Source organism: Anticarsia gemmatalis, chromosome 21 (assembly GCF_050436995.1).
Source record: "Anticarsia gemmatalis isolate Benzon Research Colony breed Stoneville strain chromosome 21, ilAntGemm2 primary, whole genome shotgun sequence".
NCBI classification, from domain to species: domain Eukaryota; kingdom Metazoa; phylum Arthropoda; class Insecta; order Lepidoptera; family Erebidae; genus Anticarsia; species Anticarsia gemmatalis.
In genome coordinates this window covers 4,426,905-4,442,867 of record NC_134765.1, presented here as the reverse complement: position 1 = coordinate 4,442,867, position 15,963 = coordinate 4,426,905, and the positions used below count along the sequence as shown (strand labels likewise).

General features: G+C 31.2%; 1 protein-coding gene across 4 annotated transcripts in view; it reads right to left on the bottom strand.

Annotated features, from left to right (window-relative positions):
• cv-c (RhoGTPase activating protein) overlaps positions 1-15,963 on the bottom strand; it is a 298,529-nt gene that overhangs the window by 58,724 nt on the left and 223,842 nt on the right. For 3 of the 4 annotated variants that reach the window (XM_076128413.1, XM_076128414.1, XM_076128415.1), the window contains exon 2: positions 6,183-6,254. In XM_076128413.1, coding sequence (XP_075984528.1) covers positions 6,183-6,254 — 72 coding nt within the window. Of the gene's footprint in view, positions 1-6,182; positions 6,255-14,586; positions 14,888-15,963 lie in introns of those variants that run through there. The other variant, XM_076128416.1, reaches the window with a different exon arrangement.

Genomic DNA, 15,963 nt, shown 5'->3' with positions numbered 1-15,963 from the left:
AAATTTAAGATTCATATTTGCATAAATTGTTTTGTTTTGACAGTAGATGTAAGTTTGTAGGTGTCACTAAGTGTCAAACAGGAATTCTTATTGTAATTTGTGGAGTTCATTTTAGGTTTGGATTTAGTCATTTTTCTAGAAATATTCTACCTGTTATAGATAAGACTAATCAGTTATCTTGTTTGGGTTGGACTGACGTAAACGATCATTTATATTGACCATACTAAATGTTTGTGGGCATTTAGTAGGTGTAGACTTTCACAAAAAAAAGTATTTTTTTTTAGCAAAAAACTTTAGATTATGTCATTGGAACGACCGTCGTATTTATTGTTATGTTTTTTGGGTCATTGTGTTCGAAAACTAGTTTAAAAGCCAAATACGAAAATTATGAAGGTCCAGAATTTTTATAGACCCAATAAAAGTGTACTTTGTGTAACGGAATCGGTTTTTTGTAAAGGTCTATTTTGTGGTACCTACCTTTAAATTACAGCTGTGGGCCCTTTGTAAATATTTGGATCAGTTATTTAACTGTTGAAATGCTTTTATATTGAGTCACTATTGTATAAAAAAATATTTTGTACAAAACAGGATCGAATAATCTATATATAGCTGTAATCATAGATTGTCATAGGTATCTTAAAAAAAACTCTTATCGTAGTGCGATCAGCTAAAGAAAAGAAAAAAAAAGAAATAAGCGTAAACAAAACCACAAACCAATAAAAACAATCCAGAAAAATACATTGTTGCCAACTTTATAATTTCGAGCCGCCGGTACAGTACGTGGCAAAGAACAAGTATAATAAAAAACAATTACACCAAAAACTAATTAAAATCCTTTTACGTATTATTTCATTACTTTCTTACGTGTTACAGTTTATTTTATCACACACTCAGAACTTTAATAAGTATAAAATTAATTGCGAAAATAAATTTTGGTTAATACCTTCCTTATGTCCGTAAAACATTTAAATAAAGACTGTAGCACGTTTTATTTTTACTGAGAAATAAATGTTGCAAGTTCAAAAAGTCCGATTGATTCGTCATATACGGAAAAACTCTTATAAGGAAAAGATAACTAATTCAAGCAGATCTTTACAATTAAGGAAAGGTCAGCACATTTGAATAAAACTTAAGACTCACATTTTAGTTTTAGCTTGGGAAATAACCAGATCATTTTATAGTTCAGTCTGTAATCTGATCAAGAATAAAATGTTTTATTGTTGAAATGAATATCTTTCAAAAAGGTAACCAAAACATAAGTAGTAAGAAATGAGAATAAAGAAAGAATGGGTTCTTGTAAAAATATAGATTACTTAAAAAATACTACATAAATAATAAGTAAACCATACATTTTATAGTTTAAATAACAATAATATTATAACATGAGCAGACAAGTGTCTCATTAACACACATAATTATTATGTAAAGAAATACCTAAAAATAGTTCTAGTATCTTCTACTTACATATCATCTTCACTACTCTCTTATCACACAACATCAACGATAAAAATACAGCACTTTGAAATCCTTCATACAATCCGTTTTCTCATAATTTTCAGTACATTTATGATTCACTTTTCCTTTTCAAGAAAAATCACACCTTTTCTTAGAATGTTATCACAAAAGTGACGTCACGACAAAGTGTCGGCACAAAAGATGGCACTCAAATGTAAACAGAGCTCTTTCGTTTACATTTTTATGTATTGCCTTATCTGAGATTATGATAAAGACCTTGAAAATTCGTCATAAAATTACAACACAGGCGATTTTCAACCTTAATACTTACGCCATAAGGTTGAAGGATATTGCAGGTAGAGAAGTAAAAAGGTATTTATCGCTTTTTAAAAATATTGACACAGTAATGGATGTCGGTGATTAGTGAAACGTGTGTTTTAAGGATTTATGCATTTTTAAATGTACGGTTCGGGTTTCGGATTACTTTTTGTTTTGTAATCTGTGCCGCACGTAATCCTGGAATACCGAATCGATAACAGATTGGCAAAGGTATGCTTTCGTACAGCCATAAGCGTCATTATGGCAAGTGTATAATGTTTTTTGTTGATGATAAGAGCTTTATATTGTCAACTTGCATACCGAAAATTTGGCGGTGCGTACACATGGTGGTACACGATAACATGCTATATAAAACTACAAATGTATGAGTAGATGTTATAAAACGTTGTTATATAACGTATCAAGTGTGCACGGCCCATTAGGATAGCTATACTTAGTTTGAAAAATACTCATCACTACTTTTAACCAAATACTAATGAAAAAAAAGGTTCCGTTTAAAATTCTAAAGTAAAATTACCACCACAGTTCAAATAAAACGTATTTGAATATAAAAAATCACGTCACTGTCCTTTGAAGTCCATCTAATTTAATTATTCATACACCCGAGGGCCATATTGTATAAAAAAGCTGTCTGTATCCATATTTGGAGAATGGATTCCATCCGTGATTCAATAATGGAATTCTACGTCACAATAAGAGTTGTGTTTAGTCCTTTTGGTTCTATTAAAGGATAATTTACTTTATATTGTCAGTATGGCTATCATAAAGAGGATGTGACTGAGAATTCAACATTAAAATTCATATTTTTTCTACGTAATCAAATACATTTGTACGCAAGATATTGAAACTAAATGCATTTTGATACCGGGTAAATTAATGTTTCGGGGTTCATAATAGTTCAGTAGGTTGACTTTTTGATCTGTATACTTTCATTTAGAATTATGAACTAAATGTGTTTTTTATATTGTAAAGTTTATTAACAAATTACTAATATACTAATAACTTGACTGTCTCAAAGGTAGTTCTAGTTTAATTTCAGTGATGGTTTGCAAGCTACTGTGTGCTATTGTCTGAGCGCTATGAGTATTCAAATATGGACATTCAAACTGTTGCAAGGTATAGACAGGATAAGAAATGCCGAAGAATTTATCCTTATGATGGAATGCATCTTATTAAATGTGTTTTTGGTAACCACGATCGCCTAATTTTACGATTATCGTACTGTTAACTACTCAATTAAGTGTTTATTATTATTATTCATTAAAATATATCAAAATAAGTCCACTAATAAAAGCTATTTGTGGCAAAAGAAAATCGGACTTACTGCATAATTTCGTAATGTCTAATTATTTATCTACTCGTAATACAGTCTGTAGCTATGATACATAATACATTTGCATCGTGACTAATACGAGGAAAATCTAACACCTTGTTTTAACTTTTATATAAAGACTAGTTTGTAGTATAACCGGATAACTGTAGACAAGAATGACTCAAAAGTCACAAATTGAGATAAAGGAAAAACTTTAACACATTCTACCTTTTTACATTTTGTCTAGACATATGTTTTGTTCTAGGTTTTCTGTTAATTAGTCATAGATTGAAATCTGGAATTTTATAATCACTTTTAATTATTTGTCTTCGGGTTTTTCAAAAGGTTTTTTCATACATGAAAATGTAAGAGATATTGGAGTTCCAACAGGTAAGTTTATACGCATGATCGATAACGAGAATTTAAAAGAAAAAATGATAATACACAGTCGGGTAAACAAGAAAAGTTTTAATATTCAATCGTGTTTAAGATCCGTTGCGTTACACAATTTAACGTTCCAATATTACGTGTACATCTAGATTTAAAAAAAAGATCGTTATTTTTTAGTTCGACTATCTCCTAATAACTATAGCATAACTCATTTAAAAAAATCTTATATTACTAAAAAATGAGGAGCATCCATATAATTCGTTCATTAATAAATGTAAGAATAGCGATCAATTGAGTGGGATTTAGCTTCATCTGGCCAGCTGAGCTTTTAAATGGCTGACTTATACAGCGTGTAACATTTGAATATTTAATATTTTTGAATTTCAAAGATAATACGCTCATTGCTAGAATTGTAAATCGACTTAACGTGCCAATTTTGAGGGTCTGTCTCACAACTTATGAATAAATCTCAGACAGCCAATTTGCAAAATAAAGTCTTAATTTAAGTTTTTTAATTAATGTCATAATTCCTTCTGATAAGCTAAATGATACTTATCCAGGAGTGGTGAAACTGCTAGATAAGCTGACAGCAGAAATAAGAAATTTATGACATTCACAAACTCTAGTTTGCCGAGCACTGCAAAAACCACTATAAATCAGAAACAAAAACTCAGGTGAGGGTACATCGAATCAGTGTTGCAAGACGAAAATTATATTATTCTTCAATACTGCAGTTTTATTTTATAAAATGTAAACAAAAGCAAAGACATAGATACTGTTCTTTGTGAAACTAATCAACTGTGTTATATAAAAGAAATATAATACGCAATTTTCTTTTATCTCTGAAAAAAATATTTTAAAATAAAATAATACTTGCACTGACTTAGAAATAGATTGGATTCTTATTGCTTTTGATAAACGTTTCATTTTGCTTCAATATTTTCTTGATATTTCTCACGTTTTCAGTTTCAGTTTTATATTTTATATCTTTCTGTATAATATTCTAGACATCATTAAGACTTAAGTAATAGTTATTTTTACAGTGAAATGAAACTAGAGTCTACATACATAATATCACGCCTTTAACATTGCTTTACACAGAGGTATATAAAATATAACCATGTTTCGCAATCAACAAATTAGTCCCATATAATAAGGAGCGAGCTTATGGCCAACTAACTTCACAGATCGGAATAAGAGTGATGACATATGTAAGAGAGAAGAGTGTTTCCATACAAAAAAGTTATTGACATTTTATATGGAGTAGCAGATTTGACTGATAATAAAACAGCCTATTCCATAACAAACTCAAACAATCTTAACAACTCATTAACATTCATCCATCGCAAAATATAATCCCATTTGCATAGCAATATTTGAAATCATCCTGTATTAACAAAATGTGGGACAAACTTCGCATTGACTAGTAAGTATGATTAATGTATTCATTGGGACAGGTCGGGAGTTTATTCCGGGTCTGTCCTTAATAGGGCGTAGTTCTTGGTAACCCTAGCTTTTCATTTATGTATAATTATAGTCCGACAACTTGGTGCTATCTCTATTTTCTCTCTCTACATACATACAAGCCCATCTATACTAATATTATAAAGCTCAAGGGTTTGTTTGTTTGTTTGAACGCGCTAATCTCAGGATCTACTGGTCTGATTTGAAAAATTCTTTCAGTGTTTGATAGTCCATTTATCGAGGAAGGCTATATATCATCACGCTACGACCAATAGGAGCAGAATGGCAATAAAAATTGTTACAAAAACGGGCAAAATTTTGACCCATTCTCTGTTATGTGACGCAAGCGAAGTTGCGCGGGTCAGCTAGTATTATATAGTAGTGGAGTCAGTCTTCCTAATCTTTTTCCTCACACTCAAACTCAGACATGTTGTTTTTGTATAGTTATTTTTGTTCTCATAGTCTATCATATCATTCACTGAGTATTATAAGTGTCAGCATTTTGATTTCTATCTCGATTAAAATTTTATGTGTATATTTTTCCAAAATAGCTGTAGCAAACACTTACTGTCAGTTGCATACGCCTGCTAGTAAATGATGTGGTGAATTCTAAATGATATGTTGCTTAGCCAGCTGTTATCCTTACATCCAAGGCTCTCTACAAAGTTGTATGACTATAGTATGAAAGTTATTTAATGTTGTTAGATTAATATTGCGTGCGCAGTTGTTGGAATTATGACTTTATTAATGATTGTTGTGTTTTGTTATGCTGTTGTTGAACAGTTAATAAAGTGTGTATTATATGAGTATATAGAGTACTAGGCCCTAAGTAATGCAAAAAGTTGTGTTATTCTATTGTAGGTTTAAGGATGTGTATTCTAAATCATCTATCCACTCGTAAGTTGTACCTAACAGGGTGTTCCAAGTCAAATAATATGACGACGTATGGGAGTGTATGTTGTCTCATCAATGCAATCCCTAAAGCGTTTATTAAGAAGATTAACAGATCCTAAACCACCAATTGTGTCGAAAATATACATATGGGAATCAAACCCAATGCCTCCCGACGCAATGGCAAAGCGATCTTCTTAACAACTCCACCATATAGCCGTCATAGTACTAGCATGAAATTGTACCGTAGTCGTCACACATTTCTCATTTTGTGAAGAGACGCGTTACTCCACATCAACAATATTAATGATAAACAAACATAACAGCTTACCTTCGTACATCTGCGCATATTGCGGGAAGCCGGCTGCCCGGAGCCATTTGCACGCTTCCGCCGCTTCGATCTCTATAACAAACAAACAAACAATTAGTTCAGACAATCTTGTTCAAGATACTGCTTTGAATTATCTTCAAGTTTGGTATCCTTCAACCAATATTTTAGTAAGAAATGTAGGCTATTATATCATCGTCATGTCCCCGTTACCTTACCAAGTTTAAATTTGACTAACAGTTTAGACGATGCATGTTCTATAGTTTAATTAAATGTAAATGTTTAAACATATTAATATATTTGAAAATTTCTTGAATAAAAGAAAAATCGAGCAAGTCAGGATAACTAAGGACTCGTTACTCGTCCGAAATGAAATAGCGAATAAAACGCTTGCGTTGGGTCGTGGCTTTTAAGATTAAAAAATAATCCTTTAATTGCTTAGAAAGATTATTTCTTAAGCTTTTTATAGAAGAGATTTTTAAAGAAGGAACATTTTTCTCTGCAGGGCATGCTGACAATTTTACAGGATTTTACAAAATTTTAATCAACTATGTCGTAAATGTAATGTAATGTCCGACGACCTGGTAAGGGTTGCCGGAGTCCGATGGATGAGGGCGGCCCAGGATCGGTCCTATTGGCACTCGATGGGGGAGGCCTTTGTCCAGCAGTGGACGATTCCCGGCTGAGATGATGATGATGATGATGATGTCGTAAATAACGGGCTATTTATGAATATACTTAGTACTAACTTCTTTAATAATATACTATAGATTATTTATGTTATGTGGATAAGATAATTATTATTATGTACCGGTCCAATAAAGATACAAGGAATTCCTTTGAAAATTGTCCTAATAAGTGGAACTAGACGAGACACGTACTCACTTACTCAACATTAAACAAAGAAAGTATATTATCTGCTCTACATTCACACCCGCTACTACAAAACCAGCAGACCATTTTACATTCACCATAAAATAAATTAAACCCTTCACAAAAACAAATTGTTATTCAAATTGCATCATAAATTATGCACAAAAATAAATAGTCTACCATCTATCGTGAGATACGAGTTTTGCCCAATTTTGGGATAAGCGTGGGCAACATTATACGGTTATATAGCAGTTTCCCATTGTTTTCCCATAAAGAAGCAAAGTAATAAACACAGTTCTGTGACCATAAAAATTCTATTAGCTTTCCCCTTGATTAACTTTCAATGGGAGTAATTACGTAACTTCCGAGTATTGAGAAAAATATTTTTAGCTTTATAACGTCTTAAATTTAAAAAAAAATAAGTGAATTCTATTTATAATGTATAAACCTTTTAAAAAAATTGTATTGCTTTAATTATTAAATTTTTGTATTGCCTAATATTTATGCATTAAGAGCATTTTAACTCATTACATTATCGAAAGCTAGATTAGCTACTCACCGGATTGGCAATGAATCCGATTTTGTACCTACTATCAACAAAAAAATCGTAACTAAGTCATTGTTTTTCGAGTACCATACCGATACCTAGACTATACGAAACCCCGATTTAAAAAAATGCCAGGAGTTTAGATTTTTATTTGTTCATCACGTATTTTGTTACATAAAACCTATAACCAAGTCAATAAGAACATAAAACAAGTCTAACACGTCCATCTAATTCGAGAATCAGACGTGTAGTTATTTTACAATCTAGAGTAAAAACCTAATCAAAATGCACACAAACAAATGCCTTCATTTCAAAGACACGTAGGAATTCCTTCATTCAGTAGCTAATTGCCTTCCAATCAACGTACTATTACAACTAGTTAAGATGCCGTACAAAAAATTAAACAAACAAAGCCCACGAAATAGGCTTTCTCCTAATAAATATTAATGTTGAACCATCCATTATTAAAGACCTCTAAACTAACCACAAACCTAACAAAAAATTCTACAACGTTCTGGACACTAGAGCTCAAGTAACACTGGTTATATTTAGTAGGAAAGTCATGTGACCAAAATTTCAAGATCCGTATGGATATGATAAATGTTCGACAGTTTCGTTCTGTTGTTCTTGATGTCAGAGGTCAAGTTATGCTGGTAGTTGTTTCTGTCTTAAGTCGAAGGGCCAATCAGCAGTATTGTATCGGTGACGGTTACAAATGCCTAAATAATGGAGACGAAAGTTAGTATTATGTACCCATGTGAGAATTAGATTGGATGCGGTATTTGAACGTAGTTAGAAGTTGGGCTTTTGAATTTTATGAGTACTACGTTTGTCGAATACATTATGAATTTTATATTGTGTTTTTCGTAAACTGTTAAGTACTTTTGGGGTCTTGAATTCCGTGACCAAATACAAGGAATTTATCCAGTAGTGAAGATGAAAATTTTTCTATTTTCATCTTAACTACTGTTACATTTTTTCTATCAAATTAAAAAACCAAGAAAAAAATATGTTGCCAATATTCAATCCATTTACATTTTTAAGCTACACAGCATTTTTTTTCCACTTATTAAATGGACAGCATTGCTTTTGCTTTCGCAAAGTTCTTTTAATTTGCTGTACCTACATAAATATTTTCTGTTCCCCACAAACAACCGCATCTAACCCTTCACAACTTCACTTAACCTACCGATAGTGGCAAAGTGCAGATCGATTTTTCATACGTACTTTAAACCATATGATTTGTTCCGCGTCTACGGGCCACCGACGACGCAGTGACAACGACGGTAGAGTTATGTGACCATATATCTTAGAAACGGCGGGACGTCAGCTAATTCTAAGGACATTGTGTATGTTTTATTGCATGCGAAAGTGGTTTTAGTGGTTTGTTTGTTGTAAATGTGCTGGTTAGGAAAAGTGAGGTTAAATCTATTTATTATCGATTTTTCTATTGCCTGTTAGTTTCTGAGGAATGGAGCTGACAGTTTCACTTATTCTTAATTTAGCTTTTCTGTGCGGTGTCGTTATCATGATACATCTTATTTAAAATAACGTGACTATCATCATATGGCTCGATCAAAAGTAATTTTCAGCTATTTGTTGTCTATTTTACGATGCAAACAGTTGAAACCTGAACTCGCAAATATAAACCGAATTATATATACACATATTTATAATATAATGCTTTAAATAAATGTGCACATGTTGACTAAAATAATGTATAGATAGGTAAAATTAAAGCGCACCTAATGTTAAAATTAAAAATCAAAAGTTTTAGGTCACTTCTGCTATATTTGGAATCGTCTCGTCTTCAACAAAATTGATTGTCACACTACGTACCACCGTTTACGTCCCGATAACACGGTATTGGGACACACTATAGTTTTAAATTTGAACTTAAAAATTTGTTACAAGAAACAGTGGAGGTTCTGTGTTTGATAAAATATTATGGGATGTTATCTTACTTCGTTGTTGAGAGATTATAGGCAATTTAACTTTGTAAGAAGTAAATTTGTATGGGCCCTTCTCTTATTTCGGGAGGTGACACGTGCCTAATAAGACAGTAATGGATTAAATAAGCAATATTTAAGGAGACTAATACTAGGCACGTGATTGACGATTAATGTGATTTTGGTAATGGTCAATGCTTTTGAATTAATCTTTGGTTTTAGATTTTTATTTTTAAAGTAATTACATGAAAACAGTAGAAGTAAATAATAAATAAGTGTCGTTGGAAATACCTTTCCAAAAGGTTTTTCCAATTTTTCTTTTGAATTCTATGGAGGATAATAAATATATATATTCGCTTAGGTTGTTTTACACATATGCACGTGTTACATAGACACCGATTAAATATAGCATTACCGTACTCATACTCTATACATACATCTACATAAATTATTATTAACATCTATATTCAAGTACCATACATTAACAAGAATAAACTGTTTGAATGGAATCATTCATGGCAACTTGTTCCACGAACGATGAGTGTTACTATAGATATATTTCTAATAATACGTATAATATACACATTATACGGTCAATATACAAGAATGCTGATATTTATAACATAACAAGTTATTTGTGTAACTTTGTAACGGTTTTATGAATAATTTTAAATGAGATTTTTTTATACAATATTGTGGAACCTAGTCAAATGACAAAATTTATCTATATAGGCAGACAAAGTTCCTATGACAGATATATAATAGTTTCTAAAATGTCGTACTAGACTCGCACTAATGGCTTGAAAGTCAAAAGTCATTGTTTAAGTATATCGCAGAAGAAACAGTATGCGATAGTTTGATAGGATAGTAAGGTTGCATCGAATAATACCTTTGCTCAGCAGTCAAAACACGTGAGGGAAAACCAAAAACTGCGAAAGACTCCAGAAACCTGACAAAAAGGGAGGAAAGTCATATTTTACGAATAACACTATTAATTGAACTTAGAAAATGTCTTATCAACAATAAGACAAAAGTACATTCTACTGCATTTCGAACTGTCAAATTAACTCTAATGAGTGCTGCAATTGCTATTCATATAAATAATATAACAGTAGAACATTGTATTAGTTACATAGAATTATATTTCACTATAAAAGGAACGACAACTAGTTCGAAACTGTTTGTTAAGCAATTTACTTGAACTTCCTTATCGATAGTAATCATACACTGGACACTATGGAAAAATACCATTTGTATCTTAATTATGGAAAAATCCATAACTTTAGTCTTTATTTTAAGAACTTCAATATTGTATTATTTCTCATTCTTCAATATTATTAAGCACATTGTGCATAGTACCTACCTTCTTTGCAAAAAATCCATGCCTATCTGGATTATGAAAAAACTTTCCACGCATTAAGTTTTTCTTCAAGTGATGTTTAATAATACATACATAAAACTGAACTTTTGTTTACTGTGATTTTTTATTCTTATCAGTTATTTTTCTACTTCTACCAGCCCCTAAACACGCAAGTAATACTTTCAGGAACTTAATTTACTAAACTGAAAAAAAAAATTACTAAGGCATTTGAAAAAAAGATCAAGCAATCGATAACTGTAGCTGCTTACTCTATAAGTATATAAGAGGCGTGATTATACGTATATACTACGACGTTACGAGTGGCAGTTTAAATAATATTTGTAGCAGTTTTCTTAGAATTAAACTCTTGAAAATTACTTTGAACTGCGCCCATGTGGATAAACAAAATGTTGCTTCAGTGACTAATGTCTAATATTTTGCGTAGATGATTAATATACTATTGATAGTATATAGTAATTCATAACGTAAACAAATGAAAGGATATTTATACAAGAAACGTATCGTCACGTACACACCTACATAAAACTTCTGACTGAGCAATGGATCACTAGCTAGAGTTTGATATGTCTAGCCTTTCTATCAAATTAGTAACTTGTGCCAAAACACGGTAAAAAGCCTATTTTTTAAATTAAGATCTTTGATTAAATGAATTTCTGTACCAACAGCTCCAATGCTTTACAAACACGATACTTAACAATTGTTATGAAGCCAAAAGGATATGGTGACTTAAAATTAATAATTTGAACAATGACAAAAACTGCAAACTTGTCTCATTTGTTTCTTAAAAAATACCTCTCACGATTATAACCAAAAAAAGCAAACAAACAAGCTACTGGCTGTCAACAACTGTCAAACAGCATTCTGTCAACAAAACGGAACAAAATTTGAATAAAAAATAAAAAGTAAAGCTTGTTTTCAACGCCGACAGTTCGCGAAGTGCGGTAAACAATATCGACCTAAATCTTTGTAGTTCAGCAAATCTTTTGAACTATATTTAGAAGATCGGTAGTTCCTGTGTTAGGGTTGTGATTCAGAAATAATTTATTGGCATTTAGAAACGATATTTCCCTAGTTTAGGCTCCAGTACCACATGATAGTTTACTCTAAGTGTCAAGTTTATTGCTTTACTCTTTTTTTGTATAAAACTTAATATCTTGAGACGGAAAATTAACACATTTTTATTATTTCTATTTATTATATTGGAATAACAATTTGATATAATAGCCAGACTGTGCTAGCTGTATCTGGTTTTATGAATTCAATTTCTGAGGAAATATATAGAACGAGAACTTTAAAAAAACAAGGTGAAAATTGCACGATTGTTTTAATCCTTGTGCAATATCTTGATATTACACGAAAATAATCAAATATGTTTCGTAAATAGTTTCCTCTACCTAATCTTTGGTTTACGTTGCTCGTTGTATTTTATGTCTACAATGTATAAAATGACCCACTGCAATAAATTGACCGTCAAATAAAAATTATCTATGCAATACTAATATCTCACTCAAATTTGTGTAGCATTAAAAAAAAAAATAGTTAAAGTCATAGTACGACATTAAGTCCTTAAACCTGAGACACGTTTGAGTGTTCAATTGTGAGTGTAGACTTAAACAATAGCAGAAAAACACACTTTTTGCGAATTGTTTACTTAATCCAGCTGTTTTAACATCAAAAGATGTGTGTTATTGTGAACTCTATATAGAAGTTCATGTGTTCAATGTCTATACGAGTTTCTAAGGAAAAACTGCGAATATTTGTTTGATTATTTTTCATTTAGCTGTGTTTTGTGTAGTTCTTGATATTGAGTTCGTAGTTTGTAAGGAAATGTGGGATTTTATTGGTAGCTTCATTTACTTAGAATTTTTTTTGAGTCTTGCGATATCCCTAATCATATGTGATAGTAGGACCCGGGCCAATGATGATGTGTAAAAAAATATTTTCGTATAAATATTTTCATAGTGTATTTCATAGACTAAATTTCTGTATGAAATTAGAAAATAGAACTTTGTTTGGGAGTTTTTCTAAGTAAAATTCGAAGGCGATGATCTAAATACTGTTGAGTTTAAGTTAGAATTTACATCAATATGGAGTAATCGTAAATAAGAAACTACTTTTTATACATATTTTTGCACTTAATAAGGCCTTAAGGGCTAGTTAAATAGGTAAATAGTATTTTTCTAACTATTTTTCCTATTCCAAAAGTAAACCTTCTCCAAACTATCTACAACATGGTTATTTAACTTTAACTATTGACTAATACACAAGCCACAGATAACGCACTCATTAACTAACCGTTAGTTAACCATAGAGGTTATTTTACCGAAACTTGTTCATAATTACTGTTGACAGATAAGACGCCATGTTTGTTTAAACAATTGTTTCGTTTACGTCGGGTTAAAAGTTATATAAGTTGGAAGTTGACATAAAGACTGTGTTGGGAGGAAATTGCATCCGGTTAAGAGCAACCGATATAACGTAACATTGATTGAAGTTTTGAGTTCGAAATTAATCAAAAGTTTTCGAAAAATGTAAATAATTTTTATTTTATTCAAATACGTATTCAACCCGAACTTGACCAGCGTGGTGGACTGTTAGCCTAACCCCTCCCTCATTAGGCGATGATACTCTTGCCTAGTAATGGGACAGTACTGAGTGATGTTTACTTATTTATGTACCTATTCAACACACTAATTTTTCTTTTCAACATAATATCATCTTAAATTGCCTATATTCCACTGAAATAATGTACATTCCAAGTATTGACTTGGAATGTACATTATTTCAGTGGAATATGTATTCGTACCTGTATGTATACAATTATACATACAGGTACAAATTCACAAAATCTCGCTCCCTATTTGTACTAGTAGATAGAAGACAGTATATAAATAACGTATTATGTCAACTCGACCACAAACAACAAAAGATAACGCCACTGATGTAATTGTTTAAATAATTTGACAGTTCATTATGACTAAATAGTTTTACAATTATTATATTCGTTTTGCTGTTTTAATATTCTAAACCTAAGTATTGTTCATATAGGTTCTAAACGTGCTCAGTAAAATGGCAAAGACTTCCTATTCCATATGATTAGCATCGTTAATGGGGAAACTTCGGTGCATTTTAGACACCGCTGCCTACACCTTTGGGTATAACAGACATGATGTTATATACATATATCAAGTATATAAGTTACTAGGTACACTTCACGGTAAAAGCAATACACTCGTAAAAATACTCGATAAAATATTACTAACATCTTGAACATAAAACTGTTATAACGGTTTCAAGGCCAACGTGGATTATGTCGAAGACGTTTTATAATAAAATATAACTATAAGTATAGAGTTTTACGATATTTAAGTAGTTATCATACCTATAAGCATGTAAATAGGGCTCGCGATGATAAAAACTTTAAACAATCTATGGAAATCTCAAAACCGATGTCTAGTGTAATTGACAATATTTCATTTTGTAGTATTAGTAATTTGTCCTTGATAAATTCTTGAACAACTAAAGATTTTTTGGACAAACATAGTTTTTAGTCATAATATCGAAATAAATGTATATCAAAAATTCTTTCAATTCCACAACATGGGTGTGATACGTACATTGCTATATAAAAAATAGAACACTGATCAAAAAAGTTACCTGTAATTTGATCAACACTCAAATTCGGGACACTCATTTTAGCACAACACTAACACATCACTAGAGCAATATTCACATTGACCTGTAGCCTCACTCGCATCATTACGAACACTGAATCATTCAACTTTCATACGAAAAGATCTATTAACTGTTTGCATTAACACTAACGTAATATTAATTTCATTGACGATAACTTTATAGTAAAAACGTAATATGCAAAGTTGTAATAAACTGTCTCATAAACACTGGTCGCTTCACTATTTGGTTATAAATCCAATCTGAATTCTTTATTCGAATGTTTAATTTATTACTTTTTTTATTGTTCGATATTTACATTATTATAAGTCACTTTTTTTCTTTTCTACTGGCAGTTAAAGTTACAAATATTTACTTCATTTTGTTTGCATTAAAATATCAAATAGTTTGTAAACATTTTGATACGTGATATTGGTTTAAAATCAATGGCAACTTGTAAAATCACTGTTCGATTATTAAATCTGTCCGTTTAAAAATAAACTTGTAGTGTAGTGTACACGGATATAAGAAACAAACTAGAGTGGCCGTCAGTTGACTAAGAATGAGATTAGTTATCAGTTTTTATCGCAAACGGTCGTTACTTGCGTCCTTTAATCGCTGGACGCGTCACCGATAGTACTGCCCTCTTCATGTACTCTTGAATAGATGTGGTAACAAACATCTTCGCTATTAATTTACACTATTTTACGTAAAGTGGTATTGGAATTTCATGTGTCATCGTTTACGACTACAAAAAGGAAATATTTGTGTTGTTGCCTAAATAGTAGACGTTTTGGTAATAATTGAGTCATAGTATTGGCAAATAATCACGGTTATTATTTGTTAGTTCAAATGCTTTTTTAGAGGAAAATTCTATTGTGAAATTAAGGTAACTGGTTTCTTACAATTAAGGTGGAAAAAGGATAAATTGGGCAATAGCAAAGGATGAAAATATCGAACGTATTGTAATAATTTTAGTAGCTTTGTATAAGTCTTGCATGGTTCGCTGTTATCAAGAAAACAATATTAACCAATTTCACTTTACTTACAAAATATTATTTATAAATGTATACCACGTTCACCATTTCATACCTCAAAGTAACACCCAATGACTTTAAAAATTAAGGAACAGAGAAATATTTAGAACTTTGTTATCTCATGTCATTCAGTGTTTGTTATAATTATGTAATTGTTGTGTTTGTATGTGTCGTCATGTACACGAATAGAACAAACAAGTGCTCAAGATGAGCTTAGGTCGTTGACCCCTTGTTGCAATTACTTATTAATGCTTGAATTATACTATTTTACAATAATAATGATGTCTATAACTATTAAAACTTATGGATTATGGGTTTACCCAGT